The sequence below is a fragment of the Uloborus diversus genome, chromosome 7 (assembly GCF_026930045.1).
Source record: "Uloborus diversus isolate 005 chromosome 7, Udiv.v.3.1, whole genome shotgun sequence".
NCBI lineage: Eukaryota > Metazoa > Arthropoda > Arachnida > Araneae > Uloboridae > Uloborus > Uloborus diversus.
Window position 1 is genome coordinate 115327188 of NC_072737.1, and position 22532 is coordinate 115349719.

At 34.2% G+C, this 22532-nt stretch overlaps 1 protein-coding gene across 1 annotated transcript in view; it reads right to left on the bottom strand.

Moving 5' to 3' along the window:
* Positions 1-22532, bottom strand: part of LOC129226624 (serine/threonine-protein phosphatase 2B catalytic subunit 3-like) — a 63211-nt gene that overhangs the window by 34881 nt on the left and 5798 nt on the right. The window contains exons 2-3 of the mRNA XM_054861255.1: positions 16882-17085; positions 2288-2412 (exon numbers count right to left, since the gene is read on the bottom strand). Coding sequence (XP_054717230.1) covers positions 2288-2412; positions 16882-17085 — 329 coding nt within the window. The remainder of the gene's footprint in view (positions 1-2287; positions 2413-16881; positions 17086-22532) is intronic.

Consider the following 22532-nt stretch of genomic DNA (forward strand, 5'->3'; position numbering starts at 1 on the left):
TTCATTCAAAAGTTTTTAGGGGGAGACAGACAGATAGACATTTCCCTCAACTCAATACCCTACTTTCCAATTTTTAATTTTTCAATATTTATTTAGATATGGTATTTATTTTTGACTTTTTTTTGTTTTTCGCGATATCTTTAAGATGCATGAGCCATCTTTCATGCTTTTTTTCTTCTTTCTTCGACTTTTACTGGGAAAGTAGGCTAAAAACCGCACATTTCCGATGTTCCACATTTGTATTTAATGCAACTGACCTTTTTCGAAACAAGATCTACAGATTGTTTAGCAAAAATCAGATCTGTACATACTCACATTTCTAACTTTCAATTTAACTACACTTGACATGCAATTATACAAAACAAAGCTTTTCGAAATTTAAGAAAACAATTTAAAGTATAAAAAAATTTTGAAAAAAAAAAATAGAACCGACTTCAAAATTGCTCTAAAAAGTGAAAAATAATTTTATTCTTTAAACACCATCGATAATGCTTTTAAACATAATTTTTGAAGTTGGCGCAAAAACAAAACGTAAAATCCAGTGTAACCATGCTTCGTTCATATTTTTTTTTCAGAAAAGCATCCAAAGTTACGAAGGAAACATTTATATCGCTATTCAAATATGCTGTCATCAATGCATAATGTATGTGATAGTGAAGAAACTGGGCCTGGTTAAATTAATACTTGTATTTGAATTATGGCTGTGAATGATTTTATCTATCGTTTTTGCGCCAACTTCAAAAATTATGTTTAAAAGCATTATCGATGGTGTTTAAAGAATAAAATTATTTTTCACTTTTTAGAGCAATTTTGAAGTTGGTTCTATTTTTTTTTCAATATTTTTTTATTTCATTCTTTTTAGTGTAAATGTAGGTATTTGAGAAATAATAAGAAGTTACCATCACAAAACTTCACATTTTTTTCTTAAAAATGCTCCATACTAAAAAAAAAACCATTGACACGCGTTAAACTTTAAGCGATTGGCACTAAAAACTTATCTTTGTTCCTCTCTGGAAATCATGCATAGTTAATTTAATTATAACCATTTAAGTATTACGTTTTTCCTAACTAATTTACATTCCACAGCATCTAAGTTGCTCATGATGCAATCCTGTATTTTCTTACTTAGCCCCGATCATCTGTTATCGGCATAGATGATAACGATAAAAATACTACAGAGTAATTGAGTCAAACCTAATGGTAGCATTGTGAAGGCTAAGCAGATCCTAATCACTGCAACACCTCGCTTCCAGGTTAGGTTTACCCCTACTATGGAGCAATAGCACTGAAGAAAGGAAGATTTTGATAATTCACATAGGGTTACTATAAATCAGCAGGGTTACTAAAATAAAATTATTTACGCCAAAAATGAGACGACAGCGCCAGATTCCCCATTATCGAAATATCCCTTGAAGAAATTTGATGCTTGCTTCAGAGAAGCCTTCATTCAAAATTATCATTACAATTACTATTAATGTTACTGGTATATGGAACCAAACTTTTATAACAATGAGTTTCATATTGTCGTGTAGATGAAGATAGCGAAGACAATGTGAAAGCCAAATGAAGCGAATACTCGTTAGTCTCAACTCGAGATCTTTATTCAGAACCACGAATGAACGTTACATCTCCTTATATACAACTTGAGAAAGTGCTGGAACTTTCCAGACTTGGAAAGATACAGAAATTAATAGAAGATTCGAGAAAATACGGGAAACAGTAAAAAGGAAATTTTAGTAAAATTCACTTTGTCCTAGTCGGGAATTGAACCCGGGTCGCTCGTGTGGGAGGCGAGAATTCTACCACTGAGCCACCGTTATCCACGGATGAAAAGTGCGAACTTCGCTACAATATCATTTTAATCATTTAATAGGGAAATTGCACAAAATTTACTGTTTTTTGCCCATAACTTTTTTTCTAAAGAACAAATATAGTCAAACAAAGTAATGGGACCTAAGTTGAGCCATCCCCTATCCATTAAAAAAAGAATCATCAAAATCAGTTCACTAGGTGAGACGCTATCAGTGGGCAAACAAAAAAAAAACATACATACGGTATGAATTGATAACCGCCTCCTTTTTGAAGTCGGTTAAAAAGCAAAATGCATTGAGATATCAGGGTTCAATTCAAACATTTATTATCAAAAATATAAACCATAAAAATCCAACAAATAATTTTAGGATTAACACTTTTGGCACTTTCAAGTAAAACATAAAAATATAATTTGAAAGATACAGTGACATGAAAACAAACACGGTAAAAAATATTCTTAAAAGTTCTTAAATACCTCAATGCTGAAGTATCCTCGATCGACATAGTCACCCAAAAATAAATACTTTGTAGTAGCTGGGGGACCACCAACTTCAAAAAGCTTCATCAGGTCAAAAAATTGACCATGTATATCACCACAAACTGAAATTTAGAAAAAAAATAAACAACGATATTCAACAAAATAAACAAAATAATGTTTTAAACTATGCTAATTTAAAACATTTTCAACCTTTTTGCTTATGAATTTGAAAGTAATAAAAGTTTCATGGGTTATTTTTTGCAAAAGGGGGAGGGGGGCATTGGTCCTGGAGGAGATGGTCACCACCTTACCGTACAATATGCAGTTCAACATTAAAATCCTAAATTTTAAGTTTTTCACTCAAAAAAATATGAAAAGTACTGTAACAGAATATGAGATATTTGGCTCTTTTTGTCAAGATTTTTTTTCCCAATCTCTATATAAAAACAAAAACTATTTGGGGTAAAAAAGGAAACAAAGATTGATTTACGGAATATTATAAAGGAAATTATAGTTTTTTTTAAATTTTGATGTTGGTTACAAATTGTTAGTGTTGAAAAACAAAATGAGCATTTTTAGAGACTAAGCCTTATTTAATTAATGAAAATGCTGAAATTAAATCCTATGTTACAATTGTACTCATGGGAGTAGCCAGGATTTATGTTAGGGAGGGGCAAGCCCAGGCCTGGATTTACGTACAAGCTAAGCAAGCTATAGCTTAGGGCCCCTCGCTTTGTTAAGGGCTAAAGGTCAAGATTTACGGTCGCCACTCGCCATGTGGCGACTCAGTTTTCAAAATTGGCGACCCCAAAAAATTTCTACAGTCGCCAACTTTTTTTGGGGGTTATTTTTATTTTAAATCCCAAGAAAAGAATTTCACACCACTCCACAGATGCATCAGTACAATAAGGATTCACCGATAGAGACCGTACTCCTACTGAATGTTGTTTATTTTACAAAGCTTGCATGTCCTTTCTCACTGCCTGCCTGTATGTTGGTTATTTTACGTTGCTTGAATGTTCCTCTTACGCGATTTAGACCATGTAAAAAAAAGCAAGAATACAGTGAATTAGGAAGCCATTTGTACAAGATCGGAGCGTTTGCTCCTCTGTCTTGACTCTGTTTTTCAAGTAATTAGCGTATTATAATCATAATTTCAAGAAAAAATCATTATATTTTAGATTATATTTCAGATAAATTTTGATTATACTTTCAAAGTAATTACCTTTTCACATTTTTAGTTTAGTTGCTCAAATGGTATATTAAATTCAAACTTTATTTTTTACATCGTATTATATACCTCCTCGGATTATACGAAGCTTTTTTTTTTCTTCAGGCCCATTTTAGAACCTGCAGATTATAGATCGCCCGCCGATAATACGCAGGAAAATATGGTTATTAAATTACAGGGTTCGTACGCTCCGGGAAAACCTGGAAATGTCAGGAAAAATGACATATTTAAAAATTTCAGTGAAATTTCAAATTTTGCCCCAAAATTTTTTTTTCCAATTTTTTCCAAGAGAATTTTGTACCTTGAGTTCTAATCTTCGATTTTATCGACGTTTCCTGAAAACAAAATGTAAAAGTTTTGAGGCAAAATGACGCTGGCTATAAAATAAAAACGGACGACCCGAAAAAAACTTCTGAGGACGCCATTTTTGACCCTCAATAGTTCCAAAGAAAAAAATTCCTAGGGTGAACAGGAGTTATGCACAAATTTAACGGGAGAAGAACATTTTCCTGCATCTAAAGCACAAGCCTGCGGATGGTAGGGTCAATTGGGAAAATCGTTTTTCAATCGAAAAGTGTTTTCAGCTACGAATGAAACGTAGTCGCCATTTTTGGTCATTCATAAGATGGAAGTAGACGCGATGCTTTAATGTGTTGGGCTAAATGCCTTTATTTTTGGTTCTTGAAGGATTTCACCAATATTGTTTAAAAGAAAAATCATTTTGTGACTTACCTTTTGCCATTCCGAGAGAAAACTTTGCGCGAAGAATCCCATCCACCTGCCGCCAACACTCAAATGTCCGAGTTTGAATCGGAAGTGTTCGGAAAACATGGGGCATGCTATGATTGGTTGTTGTCATTCGGCAGATGTCGGTAAACTTCCGAAAGAGCACGTGTCAATGACGTGATGAAATCATGTTGAGGTGTTAAGTGCTGAATGCCAAATTAAATAAGAATTGTGCAACCGGCAAGCTGTGTTTTCTCCGGGTAGAGTTGTTCTGGCAATATGCAAATTAGGTAACGTCACATTGTTTCTGGAAAGGCCGAATCGGGCTATAAATACGCTGACCGGCAGGAGCTCGATCGCTTCGCTTCGTTTTTTACTTGTCTCCTCGTCTTGTGTTGTGTATTGTGAACGTGTTCGTCTGATGTCCTCCTAAATTTTTGTTATTGGCCTCTTGGTGAGGTCTGGTTTTTCCGGGAAAAGCACTAGTGATGTTTTGAGTTTGGAACCCGTGTGTTGTGATGACGTCTACAAAAGCAAAGAGTTCTAAGTTTCCCTGATGTGGGTTTTTTTGTTCTCCTGCGGAAGAAGATCGCGTCCATCCCTGGTATACCTTTCCTTGATGTGGTGAACTGTGGCTCACGCGGTGTGAATCGACCTGCCTGCAATTCGTGGAAATTGCCATGCTGTCCAACGACCGGTGAGACGTCACCTTGGAACACCAACAGGACTTTTAAACCATGCATGGACCTATTGTAAGCTCTTTTTTCTAATTTTTTCCCGGGGAACAAATCATTGTGTTGTAACCAATTTTAATATGTGTCAAATAAATGTTTTTCAGTGTAAAGAATGATTCATGTTTTATTTTCTCCGGGCAGACCACTACCTCAAATTTTTAGTTGGAAATGAGTTGCCTAATTTTCAGCTTAGCTGTAGGCCATAAACCTCAAATTATATCCAACAGGTGGTAGCAGAGTCGTGTGGTTGACCTGCCCGGAGAGAATTGAATCATTTCTTTATTATGGAGAAAGATTATAGAAACGTTGAGAAGTTGGGCTCCCATAATTGGGCTACCTGGTCCAAAGATATAAAAATGGTGCTCATAGAAAGGGATTTATGGGAGATTACCCAAAAGAAACCAGAAGGGGAGTTAACTAGTGCTGACAGAAAAAGATGTGGCCAAGCTTTAGCCATCATCTATTTAAACTTGGAAAAAGATACAAAAAGGTTAATTGATAATTTGGAAGACCCTAATGAAGCCTGGAAAGCCCTTAAGGCAAATTTTGAACCCCCATCTTTGGCCAGAGTAGCCGCATTGTGGGAATCCTACTTCTCTTGCAAAATGCAAGAAGGTGAAACGGTGGGATTATTCGCTGCAAGGTTGGGGGGAATTTTTAACCAACTAGTCGAAAATGGATATATTATGGAAGAAAAACTCAGAACTTTTCAATTGATACGGTATCTACCTCCTAGTTTCAGCAGCATTGTTCAAGCCATCCACAGATGGGAAGGAGAGAAATTTACTTTCTCGAAAGTAAAAGATGAACTACTAGCTGAGGAAGGTAGGATTAGGTATTTGGCCGAAGAGCCTAATATAGAAAATTCGGCAATGTTTTCAAAACCCGGAAACTCCGGAATGGCAAATGGTAAGGGTAAATTTCTTGCTAAAAATAAAGTTTGTTACATTTGCAAAAAGAAAGGGCATATTGCGTCGAAGTGTTGGAGCCGTAATAAAGTAAAACAGGATAGGAATTTTAAATTTCAAACCAAAGAAGACCCTCAGGCAGGAATGTTTTGTTCAGTAAATGAAATTTCTGCAAACACTACCTACCCAAAATGTGAGGATACATGGCTATTGGATAGCGGCAGCACATCTCATTTTTGTAGAGATAAATCGTTATTTGCCGAGCTAGAGCCTGTACAAAACACACAAATGGAGGTAGCTGTAGGAAATGTGAAGAGCCAAGTAGAGGGCATTGGGAAAGTGATTTTTAAAATTGAATCAGATGGAAAATTAGTTACCATCACATTGAATAACGTTTTCTATGCTCCAACGCTGCGACGCAACCTAATTTCTGGTTCTTGTATAGATAGACAGGGCTATAAGCTCAAATGGTTGCCCGGAAAGATCTGTGTCTTTAATCAGGAAAATGTTAAATTATTTACAGCAAATTTAATAAATAAACTTTATCATGTTAAACCAAATTTTTATATTGATTGTGCAAATGTTAGTTATACCAAAGTATTTAAGACCAAGGACCCGTCTGAAGGGGCCAATATGGTCAGTGTTGATATGGAAAAATGGCATAGGAGATTTTGCCATATAAATATGGAAAGTATCACCAAAACGAGTAGACTTGGTGCAGTCCAAGGACTGGAGATTAAGAAGGGGCAAAAACCCAATTGTGACCCTTGTCAATTAGGGAAAATGAGGAAGTGCTCGTTTAAATCTATGCCAGAAAGGCGTACTAATTCTGCACTTCAATTGCTCTACATGGACCTGATGGGACCCCTTCAGACCGAGTCCTTGGGGGGAAAGAAGTATATTTTTATAATTATTGATGATTTTTCAAGAAAGTCATATGTTTTCTTTTTAAGGAACAAAAATGAGGCATTTAAGGTTTTTGTAAATTTTCAAAAAAGGACTGAAAGATTCCTGAATTCAAAAATTTTGGCTATCCGTTCCGATAATGGAACAGAATTTGTTAACAAAGATTTTGAAAACTATCTCACCAATCAGGGAATAAAAATAGAGCGGACCAATTCCTACACCCCGCAAATGAACGGGGTAGTAGAAAGGTATAATTTAACCATAATGAATGGTGTGAGGTCTATGCTCAAGGATTCTGGATTGGGGGATGAGTTTTGGGCTGAAGCCGCTCTTTGTTTCAACTATGTAAGAAATCGGACGGTAATAGGAAATATGGACAAGACCCCATTCGAACTGTTTTCTGGACGTAAACCCTCAGTGAGGCACCTACGTATTTTTGGGTGTACTGCCTATGTAGGTCAGCCTAGGTCCAAACTAAAAAAGTTAGATATGAGGGCTACCAAGGGGATCATGGTCGGATACGCCTTACGTACCAAAGGGTACAGAATCTGGGATCCTGAAACCAGAACAGTCACAGAAACTATTAACGTAAAGTTTAATGAAAATGAAAAATGGGGGGAATTAAAAGTCCAAAATAAAAATGAGAGAAAATTTAATTTTATCAGGCCTATAAGTGAAGTTCAACTTGAACAGGAAATCCAGGAGAGTATTGAGCAAACTCCCTGTGAAAAGATTAAATGGGTTAGAGAAGCCAAAAAGAGAAAGACCGGGGATAGGACTGATATTTATTATACAATTGCCGGTAAAAATAAAGTAAGATTAAATTCATTAAAACAGGTTCTAAAATATTGTAGTGAAAATAAAATAGAGTATAAACCAAAACTTTTTGACTTTTCATCTAAGAATCCAACAGTAGGGGAAATCTGTGACGACAGTGAAAGTTCGGGAGAAAGTGAAGAAGCAAGTTTGGTAGAAATTTTTATACCGAACTCGTATAGGCAATGTATGGCTACCCCCGAGGTGGACAACTGGAAACTGGCCATGGAGTCTGAATTGGATGTCATTAACCAAAGAGAGGTGTGGGACCTTGTACCCCCACCAGAGGGGAAACCAATTTTGGGAAACAGGTGGGTCTACGACCTCAAGGTAAATGACAGGGGTGAAATTGTAAGATACAAGGCCAGATTAGTTGTGAGGGGGGACCGTCAGTCAATTGAGTCATATTCTGAAGTTTTCAGTCCAGTAATTGAGTTTTCACTTGTAAGAGTTTTCTTTTCCATTTTTATATGTCTTTTAAAATGGTGTCACTCACAAATTGATGTAAAAAATGCTTACCTGTATGCTGATTTAGAAGAACAAATCTACATGAGACAACCAGAGGGTTTTGTCAGTAAAAGCCACCCTAATTTTGTCTGTAAATTGAAGAAGTCTCTCTATGGACTACACCAGTCCGGAAGAAACTGGTTCTTAGAAATAGACAGTGTTCTTCGTGGTTTTGGTTTTCAAAAATTAAAAGGATGTAATTGTGTATACCATAGAGACAAAAATACTTTTCTTCTTATTTATGTAGATGATATAATAATTCTAGCAAAAAATGAAAATTTAATTAAAAAGGTAATTAATGAAATTAAAAGTGTGTATGATATTAAAGAAATGGGGAAAACCAGAAAGCTCCTGGGGATTGAATTTGTGGAAGATAAAAATAATCTTTTCATTCACCAAAGCTCTTATATTTCGAAGGTCTTGGAGTTATTCTCTGATTACTATGTGCCAAATTCAACCCTCCCAATCTCAAAGGGTACAGTTTTGTCGAAGGACGACTGCCCGAAAACTGAGGAAGAAAAAAGGGAAGCAGAAAAGCTCCCATACAGAAATTTGTTGGGTTGCATGGCATACATAGCGGGGAAGACCCGACCTGACATTTCGTATGCGGTGAATATTTTTTCCCAATTTCAAGCAAATCCCGGAAGAAAGCATTGGGATTTTCTATTAAGATTGCTAGGGTATTTAAAGCATACAATATCATACAAACTAAATTTAAGCTCAATCAATAGTGTAGATCTACGGGGATTTTCAGACTCCGATTACGCCGCTAATCGGGAGGATAGGGTCTCAATGGGAGGATCAATTTTGTGTATTGATCGGGTCCCAATTAATTGGAGGACATTTAAACATAAATGTGTTGCGTTATCCACAATGGAAGCAGAATATATTTCACTTGGTGAAACTGCAAAAGAAATGGTCTGGCTGAAGAGGATAATCACAGAAATAAGTGAATTAAATATTGAAAACCTCCAGCTTAGAGATACAATTATTTATTGTGATAACACTGCAACAATTGATTTTTCTAAGTCTCCCATTGAGAATTCCCGTACAAAACACATTGATGTAAGGTACCATTTTTTAAGAAATTTAATTGAGCAAAAGATTTTTTTGATTAAATATGTGAGGACAAATATAAACATCGCGGATATTTTCACTAAACCCCTATCTAAGAATTGTTTAAATAAACTTTGTAAAATTATATTTAATTGGGATTAAATGAGGGGGGCGTATCAAATTTTTGAACTGTTTTTCAAATGTATCTTTTGTAAATATAATATGAATGTAGTTAAATGTTTTTAATGTATATAATGTGTTTTTTTGATGAAATTCCTTCAAGAGGGGGGAACTTGTTGGGCTAAATGCCTTTATTTTTGGTTCTTGAAGGATTTCACCAATATTGTTTAAAAGAAAAATCATTTTGTGACTTACCTTTTGCCATTCCGAGAGAAAACTTTGCGCGAAGAATCCCATCCACCTGCCGCCAACACTCAAATGTCCGAGTTTGAATCGGAAGTGTTCGGAAAACATGGGGCATGCTATGATTGGTTGTTGTCATTCGGCAGATGTCGGTAAACTTCCGAAAGAGCACGTGTCAATGACGTGATGAAATCATGTTGAGGTGTTAAGTGCTGAATGCCAAATTAAATAAGAATTGTGCAACCGGCAAGCTGTGTTTTCTCCGGGTAGAGTTGTTCTGGCAATATGCAAATTAGGTAACGTCACATTGTTTCTGGAAAGGCCGAATCGGGCTATAAATACGCTGACCGGCAGGAGCTCGATCGCTTCGCTTCGTTTTTTACTTGTCTCCTCGTCTTGTGTTGTGTATTGTGAACGTGTTCGTCTGATGTCCTCCTAAATTTTTGTTATTGGCCTCTAGGTGAGGTCTGGTTTTTCCGGGAAAAGCACTAGTGATGTTTTGAGTTTGGAACCCGTGTGTTGTGATGACGTCTACAAAAGCAAAGAGTTCTAAGTTTCCCTGATGTGGGTTTTTTTTGTTCTCCTGCGGAAGAAGATCGCGTCCATCCCTGGTATACCTTTCCTTGATGTGGTGAACTGTGGCTCACGCGGTGTGAATCGACCTGCCTGCAATTCGTGGAAATTGCCATGCTGTCCAACGACCGGTGAGACGTCACCTTGGAACACCAACAGGACTTTTAAACCATGCATGGACCTATTGTAAGCTCTTTTTTCTAATTTTTTCCCGGGGAACAAATCATTGTGTTGTAACCAATTTTAATATGTGTCAAATAAATGTTTTTCAGTGTAAAGAATGATTCATGTTTTATTTTCTCCGGGCAGACCACTACCTCAAATTTTTAGTTGGAAATGAGTTGCCTAATTTTCAGCTTAGCTGTAGGCCATAAACCTCAAATTATATCCAACATAATGCCTAAGTTTCCAAAAACAAAGCAGAATTGGATGTTTTCTTTAACTGCAAAGTAATGAAAACAACGCAAAATGTGCTGCAACTTGTTTTTTTTTTTTATTATTTTATTTTAAATATGTAATTTTCTTGAAGTGAAAAATTTTGTTCTTAAAACTTAATCTTATCCTCATTGCCTTGGATGCAAATTTGCTAAAAACTTTTCAACTGAATTGTAGTTTCATGAAGATTTATTATTTTTAAATTGTTTTCATGCTACAAATTCAAAAAATTATTTCTTAATTTTTGTCGTAGCCGCTATATTTGGTCATTCCCAAGATGGCAGTACAGAAAACTTTTTAAGTGCTTAAGTTTCCGAAAATGGCATTGGATATTTATTGCAATGCAAACTATTGATAACAACGCAAAATGTGCCCTTTTTTCTCGGGTAATTCGTAATTATTTTCTGGAAAAATGCGAAATTTTATCTCCAGAACATTTTTCTATTTTCTAATTGATTTAGACGCTTATGTGCTAAAACTGTCTATTTTGTCTTATAATTGCAGTTTTTTAAGGATAAATTATTATTTATAACTACTTTTATGCTACAAATTCAAAAATCTACTCATTATCTTAAATTTTTTACTTAGTTGCCATATTTGGTCGTTCGCGAGATGGAAGTAGACAAAAATTAACAAAAACATAATTAGCTGTTTATCTCAATGTCTATTGAAAGTCTATTGAAAGTACATGTGCAAAAAAGAAAATTTTTAATTTTAATGCAACCATACTTTGTATGCAAAAGGAAAAAAAACTGATTATTCGCATTGGCCTATAATCGACGGATGTTGACTTTTGTTAGAATGCATTATATGGTATGCCCATCAATGCAACAACAAGTTAATCAATTTATACTGAAAAATAGGTTATAAAAGCTTTGTACTTTGCTCAATATGTTTTGTGTTACGTACTAATAAGAAAATAAAAAGAAGAATCGTAAACCAAAAGCGGAGAAAGATTGCTGCCGATTACAGCAAAATCGCTAATATAAATGACATGTGGCATCAAAGAAACGTTAAAATAAGTTGAAAGTATTTTGTTTTTAACAAATAGTAAGCAAATAAAAACAATTTTGAACAAAATGTTTATAAAAAAAAAACTTATATTGTAACAGAAATAGAAAAAAAAAATTCCAAGTTTTTTTTTTTTTTTTTTCAAGTGGAAAAGTTTTAGTTCTTATGCATTGCTACTTTGAACAATTTTGACTATTTTGAAAATATTGTTACTTACTTAATTTTGAATGAAGTGAGTAACCTGGAATCTTCTAAAAAATAACTTGGAAAAGTCAGGGATTTTTTTTAACCAAAAGTGTATGAACCCGGTACTTTTTTCAAATTCTCTTTCTAAAACAGTTTTATGTTTTGCTTTAAATCTTGTTCTGAAAGTATGAAAAGAAAAAAAAATAAATAATTTGAATTTTTGACATCTTGAATTCAAATAAAGTTTTTCGCAATCACAAGCGTGTGTATGTAGGTGTGTGTGTTTGTGTGTGGGGTATGTGTGTTTGTGTGTAGGGGGTATGTGTATGTGTGTGTAGGCATGTGTGTTTGTGTCTGTGTGCAGAAATGAATGTGTGGGTAGTTGTGTGTATGTGTTTGTGTATGTGTATGCGTGTGTGTGTAGTTGTGTATGTATGCGCGTGTGTGTAGGACCTGGCTTTCGCTATAGGAGCAGCATCGTGAGGAGCCGGCGGACGGTGATGGTGCGGAGGGAGGCGGTGGGAAAATAAAATGATAGGACGCCAAAAACAGTCAAATGAAAGCAATAAGCAATCGTGATTGCTCAAAAAAAAAACACCAAAATGTATGTTTTTTTTACATAAACCCTCGAAGGTCGTTCCGATCCTATTTGATTCCCAATTAACTCAAACAGCCTTTATTCTGAAAATAGTCAAAATAGGAAAACAAATTGATTTAAAACTTGAAAAGGGAACTTGTTTTTGACCGCACAAAGCCCCCCCACCCTCCCCGCCGCTTTATCATTCCTTTGCCATAGTCAATGTTCCATGTTGTCCCATAAATCCTGTATTTCATTAAAAAACCTATACATCATTAAAAATAGAAAGAAAAAAAACTATTTCTATAAACTATATCTTATATTTTTGCTGTCATGTGGATGCTAATACTCCCGATCGATTAGGAATACGTTTCATTGGAAATTGTTTAAACAACAGAGGCTAGTTTCTATTTATTCAAATAACTGTTGTAATTTTTTAATCTTCAATCGCATCAGATTAAAATATAAGCCAAATAGCCAGTCCTTTGATCGTTTTCCCATCATAGTCATCCTAACATGGCGACGCTGGGTATGGAACGTAGTTGCCATGTTTGGTCATACTCTTAGATGAAATAATGCAAAAAGAATGTTTTTTTTTTTTTTTTTGGAAATATATACTTGATAATTGCCAAATTGTGCATTACTGGAGGAGGTTTGTAATTAAAAAATTTTATGCAAAAAAAAAAAAAAAAAAAAAAAAACAACCAATAATCTTAATTATTGAAAAAATTCAAATCATATGTTTATCTAATATTTTTTCTATTCCCTTTGTGCTAATTTTGTTACAATTAATTCTTTTCATTAAACTAATAACCTGAAAAGTGCATGTTGATTTTTACTGCCATGGCGTTTGCAATGATTTACAAAAATATTTTAAAGGAATTTGTTGTTGTTGTTTTTATGGGAAATTCTTTTTTTTTTTCACTTTAGGACCATGGTATTGTGTACACTACTTTATTTTTGGTTTAATGATTTTTTTTTCTTATGAAACTTTAAAATGGGTGGAATGAACCATTTACTTCTCCCAACCTTCACCCAATGCTTCTTATATTTCCATGATTACTATATTTTATATTTCTTGTTAGCAATTCCTTTAGCATCACTTTCATAATATTTGTTTCAAAAAATGCAAATTGAAATCCCCCTCCCCCACCCCCATTCTTGTACTAGAGCGCTGTTTTCGAAACCAGGTGAAACTGGTGGCCACCAAGTTTTTTGAGTCTAGTGGCCATTGGCCACTTGAAAAATTTCTGAATCTTGAGGTCTATTAAGGGCCCCCAACATCCGGAAATTAGCATGATTCTTTCCAAAAAAAAGTACTTAAAAAAATAAATTTTACTTTCTAGCGCTTGAAATCCTTGAGTATTCAAAAACGTGTGGCTACAAACCACAAATGGGAGGGGGGTAGGGAGAAGGAATGCGAATGTATGTCAAATTGAGTGCCTTGCTACATCCTGCACCAAAAATGTACAAACCATGATTCTCGCATTTCTGAAGTATATTACAAATTTTGTGACCCACATGTTTCATATCTATTTATTTATATAACTCAGAATGCAGCATTTTGGAATTTCTTTTGTTATTAATTGCTTTTAAATTACCTCTTCTGCATAATTGTCAATCTGTTTAACACGGAAAAAAAAACACTACCTCTATTAAAATTTGATTTCTCCCCACTTGCAACTGAAGAAAAGTTGTCTTGAGAAATCTATAGTTTTTTCTTTCCTTTTAATTTAAAATAGCTGTTTCTTACAAAGTTAGAACAGGACTGTAAAAATTTACAATCAAGTACTAAAATATCGGTGAATGGAAAGTACAAATGAAGTGCGTTAAATAATTTTAATTGTTCTAGAAATTGTTTGAAAATCTTAAGCAAAGTAGGCTCCAATTTTATTTCTCGTCAAGTGCATAAATTATGAATTGTTCAAATAGGCAGTATGTCACTCTCTTTTTACCTATTTTATAAATTTGTACACCACTTCTTTTAAAGCATTTTTTATTATTCAATATTTTATATTTTCATTTATTGTTGTATTTGTCGGTGGGTTGGAGGTGTGATTAAAAACTAATTGTACCGAAAGCCAATGGGAACAAGTAGCAATGCATTGCCTTTTCTCTTCCCGCACTCTTTCTCTCTATCAACTGCTGTCATTGATTTGTCGAATCAAAAACAATTTTTACTAGGTATTTTCTTAATCTGAGAAAGAGTAGATAACTTTGTTTTGTTTGCCTATTTCTGTCCTGATATTTTTCTAATTCCAACTACATCTTATAACTCTTCAAAATGCAGAATTTTATGTCTAATTTTCAAAATTTTCTCCGGGGAGAAACTCCCCGGCCCCCTACAATCGGAGATATTCTACACTCCATTCAAAGGGCAGTCCTGGATCACTATCTTGATATCATTCCTTCTCTTAAGGTCAATCCAAAAAGGACATATTAAAACATGATCAAAAAAGTAAAAGTATTGCTGCCATGGGGAGGGGGGAGATAGGGGGTCAGAACCCAGAGACAAACGTAGTAAAGGGGAAAAAATTAAAAAAAATGCCTCTTATAAAGGGTGGGTTTTTTTTTAGAGATAGAGAACTTTAAGTTCAAATAAAACATAGTTAAATGTTGTTAATTGCCATGGATGTTGCTTTATTCGAAAGATGATTCTTTGCCATTTTTATTTAAATATGATTTCTGGCATATGGCCACCTCGGCTGGATCGGAGAAAGTCCAATTTTCGCACTTTTTGCAGCAATAGAGGCTGTATGTCAGTAATAAGGTGGCGAATGTTCTCTTTCCAATGTGTCAATCGTTTGTGGCTAATCGGTGCAGACCAGAGATTCCACATAGCCCCACAAAAAATAGTCCAGCGGTATTAAATCGCATGATATTGCAGTCCAATTCATGGGTCCATTACGTGAAATTATTCGTTCACCGAACGTTTCTTTAAATAAATCAATTGTGACACGTGCTGTGTGGCATGTTGCACCGTCCTGTTGCCTATTCATGATGAAATGGCAAATCAAACTGCACACAAAACAAGTGACAGCTATCAAAATGGCACACATATCAAACAGTGTTGCCAACTTAAAGTTCTATACCTTTAAAAATAACACCCTTTACCACCAAGAGGAATGTTGTTCAAGGGGCCCCATACCTGAAATAGCTTAGGGCCTCGTTAAATCTAAATCCGGCCCTGGGCAAGCCGAGACGCTACCACTGTGGGGAAGCTGGAGTTAAGGGTCACCCACCCCTCCCCAGAACAGTTAAAATTTTGCCTCAAATATTCACAAGTCCGAATTTTTCATAGCATAGTTGTAAAATAAGAATAGCTTCAATTCAAACTTTAAATCTACCCGCCCTGGCGGCTAGTTCAAACTTTAAATATTGAAGTGTTAATAAATAACTTTTAAAAGCATGCAAAAAAGTGATAAAATGCCATTAAAGATTATAAATTATTTGGGGGAAAAGGGAAGTGTTAAATTGTTGCTTTAAAAGAAAATTTCCCTGTGATGGAAATTGCTTCTTCTATGTACGCTATCTCAGAGCAACATTTGAGTGGTGTTTTGCATCTGTGTAGTTGCTTTTTCCAATAGTTTTTAAAATTTGCTAACTCAAAAAACTATATCTAGTAAACACAAGAAAAACAAAACTTAATTTCTCAGATCTAACATTTGTTTCAACATTTACTTAGTTCATTTAGTATTTTTCATTGGAATTACTGGGCACAATTTTATATATGATTTAAATGTATTATTATGCATTCCGAGATTTTAATTAAATGCTGTTAATAATTTTAGTTATCTGCTTTGCTTAGTTAAAAAATTATAGTGATAAGCATATTGAGTTATACTTGTTCTGCATGAATGCAGAAATTAACTTCGTGTTGTAAAATTAAACATTATCACCAAATGCAATAGTAAATACATCATGCATGAAATTTTGTGATCCCCCCTGCCCCCGACACGCACACATTTTTTGAAGTGGTACTCAACATAATCAATTCCGGTCTTTGTGGTCTGCTGTTTCAAAAGGTTGTGAATCCCTGACCTATATCACTGAGCTAAATTGTCCAAAAAGGAAGAGAGTAATTTCTGGACTTGGTGTTGATCAAAAAAGTTATAATATTTAGTATGTTTCTGAGGTAAATCTTTTTTGCATGTGTAGTAAATTCTGGAATTAAAAAAAAAATCTTTAAGGAGAAAGTGGGTTTTTTCCAAGAGGGTTCACCCAAAAGAAATTGTAGCAGCTTGCAGTAATTATTTTGTTTGATGCTACTTGGCCGAAGAGGGTGACGACTGAATTTAAGGGTTTTTATAGAACCTTAACTTTGATTATATTAAGGACCCAAAAAACATTTATTTTTTTATCAACGTCTGTTCTTAAATTTTTAAATAAGCAAAGGAAAAAAATTCATTTACTTATGAGTTATGATTTGTTTATTGATATATTAAAGTTAAAAGCAATTAACACATGAAACCAACAGTACAGTTTTTCAGGAAATCTTAATTTTTACAACATTAAACTAAGTTGCAAACTTTTCAGATTTTTTTTTTTTTTTTAAACATTACCTGTTACAGGAGCTTCAATGTCTATCATTGTTTTCTCAGATCGCAGAAGGGCTGCACCCTCGTTGATAATTTTTAATGCACAAGATTCATCTAATCTGCCTTCCAAAACGAAATGTTGTTTTAGTACATCTATGCGGGGTTTTCCTGTTTTAGGGTCATAAACTTCGCTAGCAGTCAACTTATTACTGGGCGGAAAAGGGAGACCTAAAATAAAACGTACATTTTACTTTTGCAATCATACTGCCATTGTAGTTTGAAAGAATATGATGAACAAATTACACATGAATTCAGAGCATTTTAAAATGTAACTTCAAATATAAAATGTTTAAAACTTCCAAGCAGAGTAGAAATAAGAATTTAAGTTTAGGCATCATGATAACATCTAAAATAAGGTTCTAGGCATCACAATAAACAATCTCGGTGTATTTTTAATTAATTAAATATATACATACATCATATCAGAGTATAAATACATTATTTATTGGGTTGATCAGATTTTTTTTTTCTGAGAAAATGAAAGACAATTTATGTATAATGAATAAATATTTTATTTAATTAAAAATTATCCACTCTGGTCCAACACCTTTTGCCATCTTTCTTGCTGTAGCATGATTCCAACTCATAAAATTTTTGATCTTTGCTGACAAAATAACTAATCCAGGTGATTTTTGACCTTTGCATTTGATATAAAGAATTTACCATCCAAAACATTCTGCAGTGACCAGAACAAATGATTATCCGAATCTGAAGGCGCCAGATCTAGAGAATATGGTGGGTGTGGCAGTGTATCCCAATCAAGTTGTAAAAGCTTTTGGCAAGTAACTAAACTTGCATGAGGTCTCGCATTATCTTGGTGGAACACTACACTATGACCTACCTGTTGATAAATTCTGGCCTTTTCTGTTGAAGTGTTGTGTATAACAATGTTCAGTTTGACCAGCTGATAACAGTCGACTTAAAAATTAATTGTTGTGGGATCCCGTAAAAGCTCAAAAAAAAAAGAAAAGATTCCTTTAAAATAACATCAAACAGATATTTTTCTATGGATATAGGCTTTGAAATGTTTTGAGCCAGTTCATCTTCTTAGCTCCATGATCTGCTGCATTTGACATTGTTATACACAACACATTTTTCATCCTCAATAATGATGCGCTTTAAAAATGTATCATTTTCTTGACGTTTGAGAAGTCAACCATAAATGTAAAGGCAATGACACAAATTTCTCTCCGTGAGAACATGGGTAACCCATATATCGAGCTTTGAGGTTAAACCCATGCTTTTCAAGCGGTCATAAAGAGTTGAATTCGATAAATTTAACCTCTCACTGATCTCACATGTTGTTATTTGCCGGTTTGCATCAAATAATGCCTTTATTGTTTCTTTATCAGCTTCAACCGGCTTTCCAGAACATTATGCTTCTTCAACATCGAAATTGCCAAATCGAAATTTTACAAACCAGTTCTAGCACTGGCGTACTGTCAACACATCTTCTCCATACACTTTGGTTAAATTTCTTTCAGGCTTGAACAACATTTTTACCTTTTATATAGCAAAAAAGTAAAATATGACAAATGCTGCTTATTGCACTTCATATTTAAAAGGGTTCCAACCAAAAACTACTGAGCACTGAGCAGATTCAAATGAACTTTTTCACACACAAGTCTTGATATATCAGTTTTCAAATCATATAATGATAATACGGCTTAAGTGTGAAGTTGGGTTTGAAAAAATACAATTAAACTCTGTCGAGAAAACCGAAATTAGTATCCAACAACTGAATAACTGAAATGCTACACGCTTCTGGTAGCATGTTTTGAAAAAAAATCTGTAAAATATACAAAAAAATGATTTTTTACAAAGATAAAATTGATTGTACAGCAGAATCCAGACTAAAGGTTTATCACAGGACTCGCGAAATAAAATAGAATGGGTGTGAAAATGTTATAGGTACCATTATGGGATGGATTAAATTTGTAAGAACCAAGCTACATCCAAAACCATCGAGTTTATTAAGGTTTGTTTAGCTTAAAATTCTTCACCTTTGCAGTTATCATCTTCACTGTCATATTATTAGTTATTATTTTGATCTGCACTGGATTGAATTTGAGCTACTGTCCAACCACGGATTTCATGGAATTTTCATATGTCCAGATAAGACGAATCTGTGTTAATAAGGGGGGAAAGTAAAAACTTGATGCGCGTATTCCACTGATTTGAATGAGACTCTGCATCTGCAAAAGCTGGCATCCCTAAAAAATAATAGATTTGTCCATTTCCGGCTGTAAAATGGATGTTTTCTTTCCATACAATCCATGGTCAGACAGTACAATATCCACAGAAGTGATAACCATTGGCGTCAATAAATCTTCTCTAAATCATAAATTTAAAAAAAAAGTCGTCATCACACGTTCTCAGACTCAGGGTTTATAGGAATCATCACTGAATTTCAGTTGACTTCAGAATATTAAAGGTATTTTTCAAGAAAGGATAGGTTGAGCTGGAAGTCAAGGACTAATAAGGTTGATTAAGGTCTTATTTGAGAAACACAGTTAGATAAAAATATTAAGTATCTGTGCACCAGTGGTGCACCTAAAGGGGGGGGGGGCAGTGGTGTAGCCAGGATTTCATATCAGAGAGGGTCCAATCAGTGGCATAGCGAGGATTTCATTTTTTGGGGGAGGGGGGGTCTAAGGAAATTTGACCAATTAATATCAAGAGTAATCTTCCGTTAGACATAGCCATATTTTTAATAACCTCGTCGGGAGTTACATATTCATCATCATAAGAAACACACTAATATTATATATGCGAAAGTGACTGTTTGTTTGTTACCTTTTCACGCTTTAACTACCCAACTGCTCATATAAAAATTTCGTATAGTAAAGCACCAATTACAAGTTTCTCTTTTATACCTTTTTATCGATTCTAAGTTTTTTTAAATTGGTCCCTTCAGAGTCTAACATACATTAACCTATACTTGTTATACGTTTTTAACACACACACACACATATTTCGTTTTTTAACTTTTTTCATACAGTTCCTTCAAAAACGTATTAACGGTGCTTCACTGTATATTTGTTGTCATGGGTGCCGGGGTGAACATAGGGTACCTTTCCTTTCGAAAAAAGTATTCCATGATTTTTATTCCAATTTTAAAGAAAATTATAAATTTGCGAATATCTCATCGAAAAAAAGTCATATCACCATTTTTGCAGCTTGAAGCTCTTAAAAAGCTGCTCAAAGTGAACTTTACCCGAAGTTCGAGGGACTGTTGAAACTAATTCGACATTTTAAGTTGATTTCATAACATGAAATGAGGCTTATCTTGATTTTCAGACTTTCTTGTCAAGTGTTTTCACCAAGACAATGAGAAGTATTTTGATATTACAAGTATAAAACAAGGCTTAAATTGAGTTTTGGAGATTTAGTGGTTATGCCAAGACAGGTAGTCATTTTGTCGCCAAAATAATACATTTTGCTTAAAACAAATGCATGATTAATTTTTTTAGAATTAAATCCATGAGTCTGGTTTAAACTGTTTTTATTTCTAATTAATTATAATGATGTATTTTATTCATTTAGTGGGCTGCTTTAGAATAACGAGGTTGTGACAAAAAATTAAAAAATCTTGGCATCCCAGCCGTTTTCAAAAGTTTCATTAAAATGGCAAAAAAAAAGTCAAATAAAATATGGTAAAAAAAAACATTAACTACTATATTAAAGTTTAAAACAATCCACCAAATAAATAAAACAAAACGTTCAAATAACATTGCCAAAAACAATTAAAATTTACATATTGTACATTAATCCACCAAGTACGTTTTTTATCTCCAGACTCGCCAAGCGACCTGTTTAGTGTATTGTTGAGTTATTTTAAATTTTTGAGAAATGTTTAATTTCTTTTTTTTGTGTGTGTGTTTTAAAGAATAATGATGCTAATAAGGATATTGTGAGACTATTGTCCTTAGTCTAATGGCGACAATAGTGAACACTGTTCTTATTTTAAAGGGTTTTTAATTTATGCTATTAGAACTTTTCTGGTAAAGATTTTCGTAACTATTCCTGATGGAAATTTTCGAGAGAGATAGTTAATTGAAAAGGTTGATGTCATTATTCTAATGGGCATTTTAAGAAATGTTTTTCTTTCTCCATTGTAAAGTTTTATGTATTATTGTTTTCATTTAAATTGGAAATTTTTTCAAAAACGGCTCTGCTTACTCTGATTTTAACGGGAGTTTTACTCCGATCTTTTACAGGGGTTGATCCAGGTTTTATTTTTTGGGTCCCCATTTTGTGAAAAGGCAAAATATTTTTGTGAAATTTCGTTATTTTTGTTAAAAAGCAAAATATTTTTCTGAATTTTCTTTATTTTTGTAAAAAAGACCTTCTCGTGATTTTTTTTCTTGGAAAAGATTATATTAAAGCATTTTTAGCTGTCGTATCGTTATAGAAAAGCCCTAGACAGGTTTCAGGGGGGATTGCATGTTCTTGAAGAATACCTGAAAGCTGTCAAGAGAAAATGTGCTGGGGGAGGGGGGAAGTAAGACCCTTAACATTTTATTCGTAATTTGACACATACATTACATTTATTGCTTTTTACAAATATACATATGCAAGGCACACTTTCTTAAGGTGAAAGTCTCACAACAGATTTCCTGTTTGCCCCTCTCAAATACTTTAAGAGCAATGAAAATTGCACATGCTGCTGAACGTAATGATAACTCCTAATAAATACAATATGAACAGACTCAAAGATATCACATATTTCTTAACACAGAAGTGAAATACTCATTAAAGATTCCATGTATGTGTTTGAAAAACTTAAAAGTAATTAAAACCCAAAATAATACTGCACCAGCATTCAGTGTTTAATTTTTTGACTTTTGACGTTCTTACAGAGTAGGTATTTCGTTTAAAACTTTGCAATTTAATGATGTTAATAAATATATAAGAAATTTTATTTGTTTGCCTCTTAACAAGGTACAGTAAACATCAAAAATGCGAAAAATTCGTTTACCATGGTCGATGTAAGGAAATCAAGATCTTCAAAACAAATAAAAATATAAAAACAGCATGTAAAATAATTTTATTTTAAGTAAAGTAATTTTAGAATTGGATTTTGAAACTCAACACAAATTAATACTAAATATATATTGCGTAATCCTAGTAAAATTTATGATTTTCGTGAAAACAAGCTACCAATCACAAGTGTCCCTCTCCTGTCCCCCCTCTGACGCTCTCAAGCAAAAACGCCTCACGCAGCAAGCAAAAAGATAAGATGGGGGAAGGTGGAAGAGGCTCCCGCGTAGATGCGTACACATTTGCACATTTGCGGTTAAAAAATATTGTTAAAAGGCTGCCTTTTTATAAATTTTTGTGAAGGGGCTGCTTTTATGACGCGGAATTTTGTGAATAGGGCCGCTTTTGTGATGGGGAATTTTGTGAATGGGGCCGCTTTTGCCATGCGGAATTTTGTGAAGGGGCCGCAAAGCGGCCCCAATTTGGCGCTGGATCGACCCCTGTTTTATATATTTTGAACAAGACTGTTGACGCTATTAAAAATGACTTAGAAACTGTTGACTTCTTTTTGATGGTTTTTTCAAAGGTTTGATGTTCTCACTCTAAAGGGACATTTTAGGGTTTATATTTGA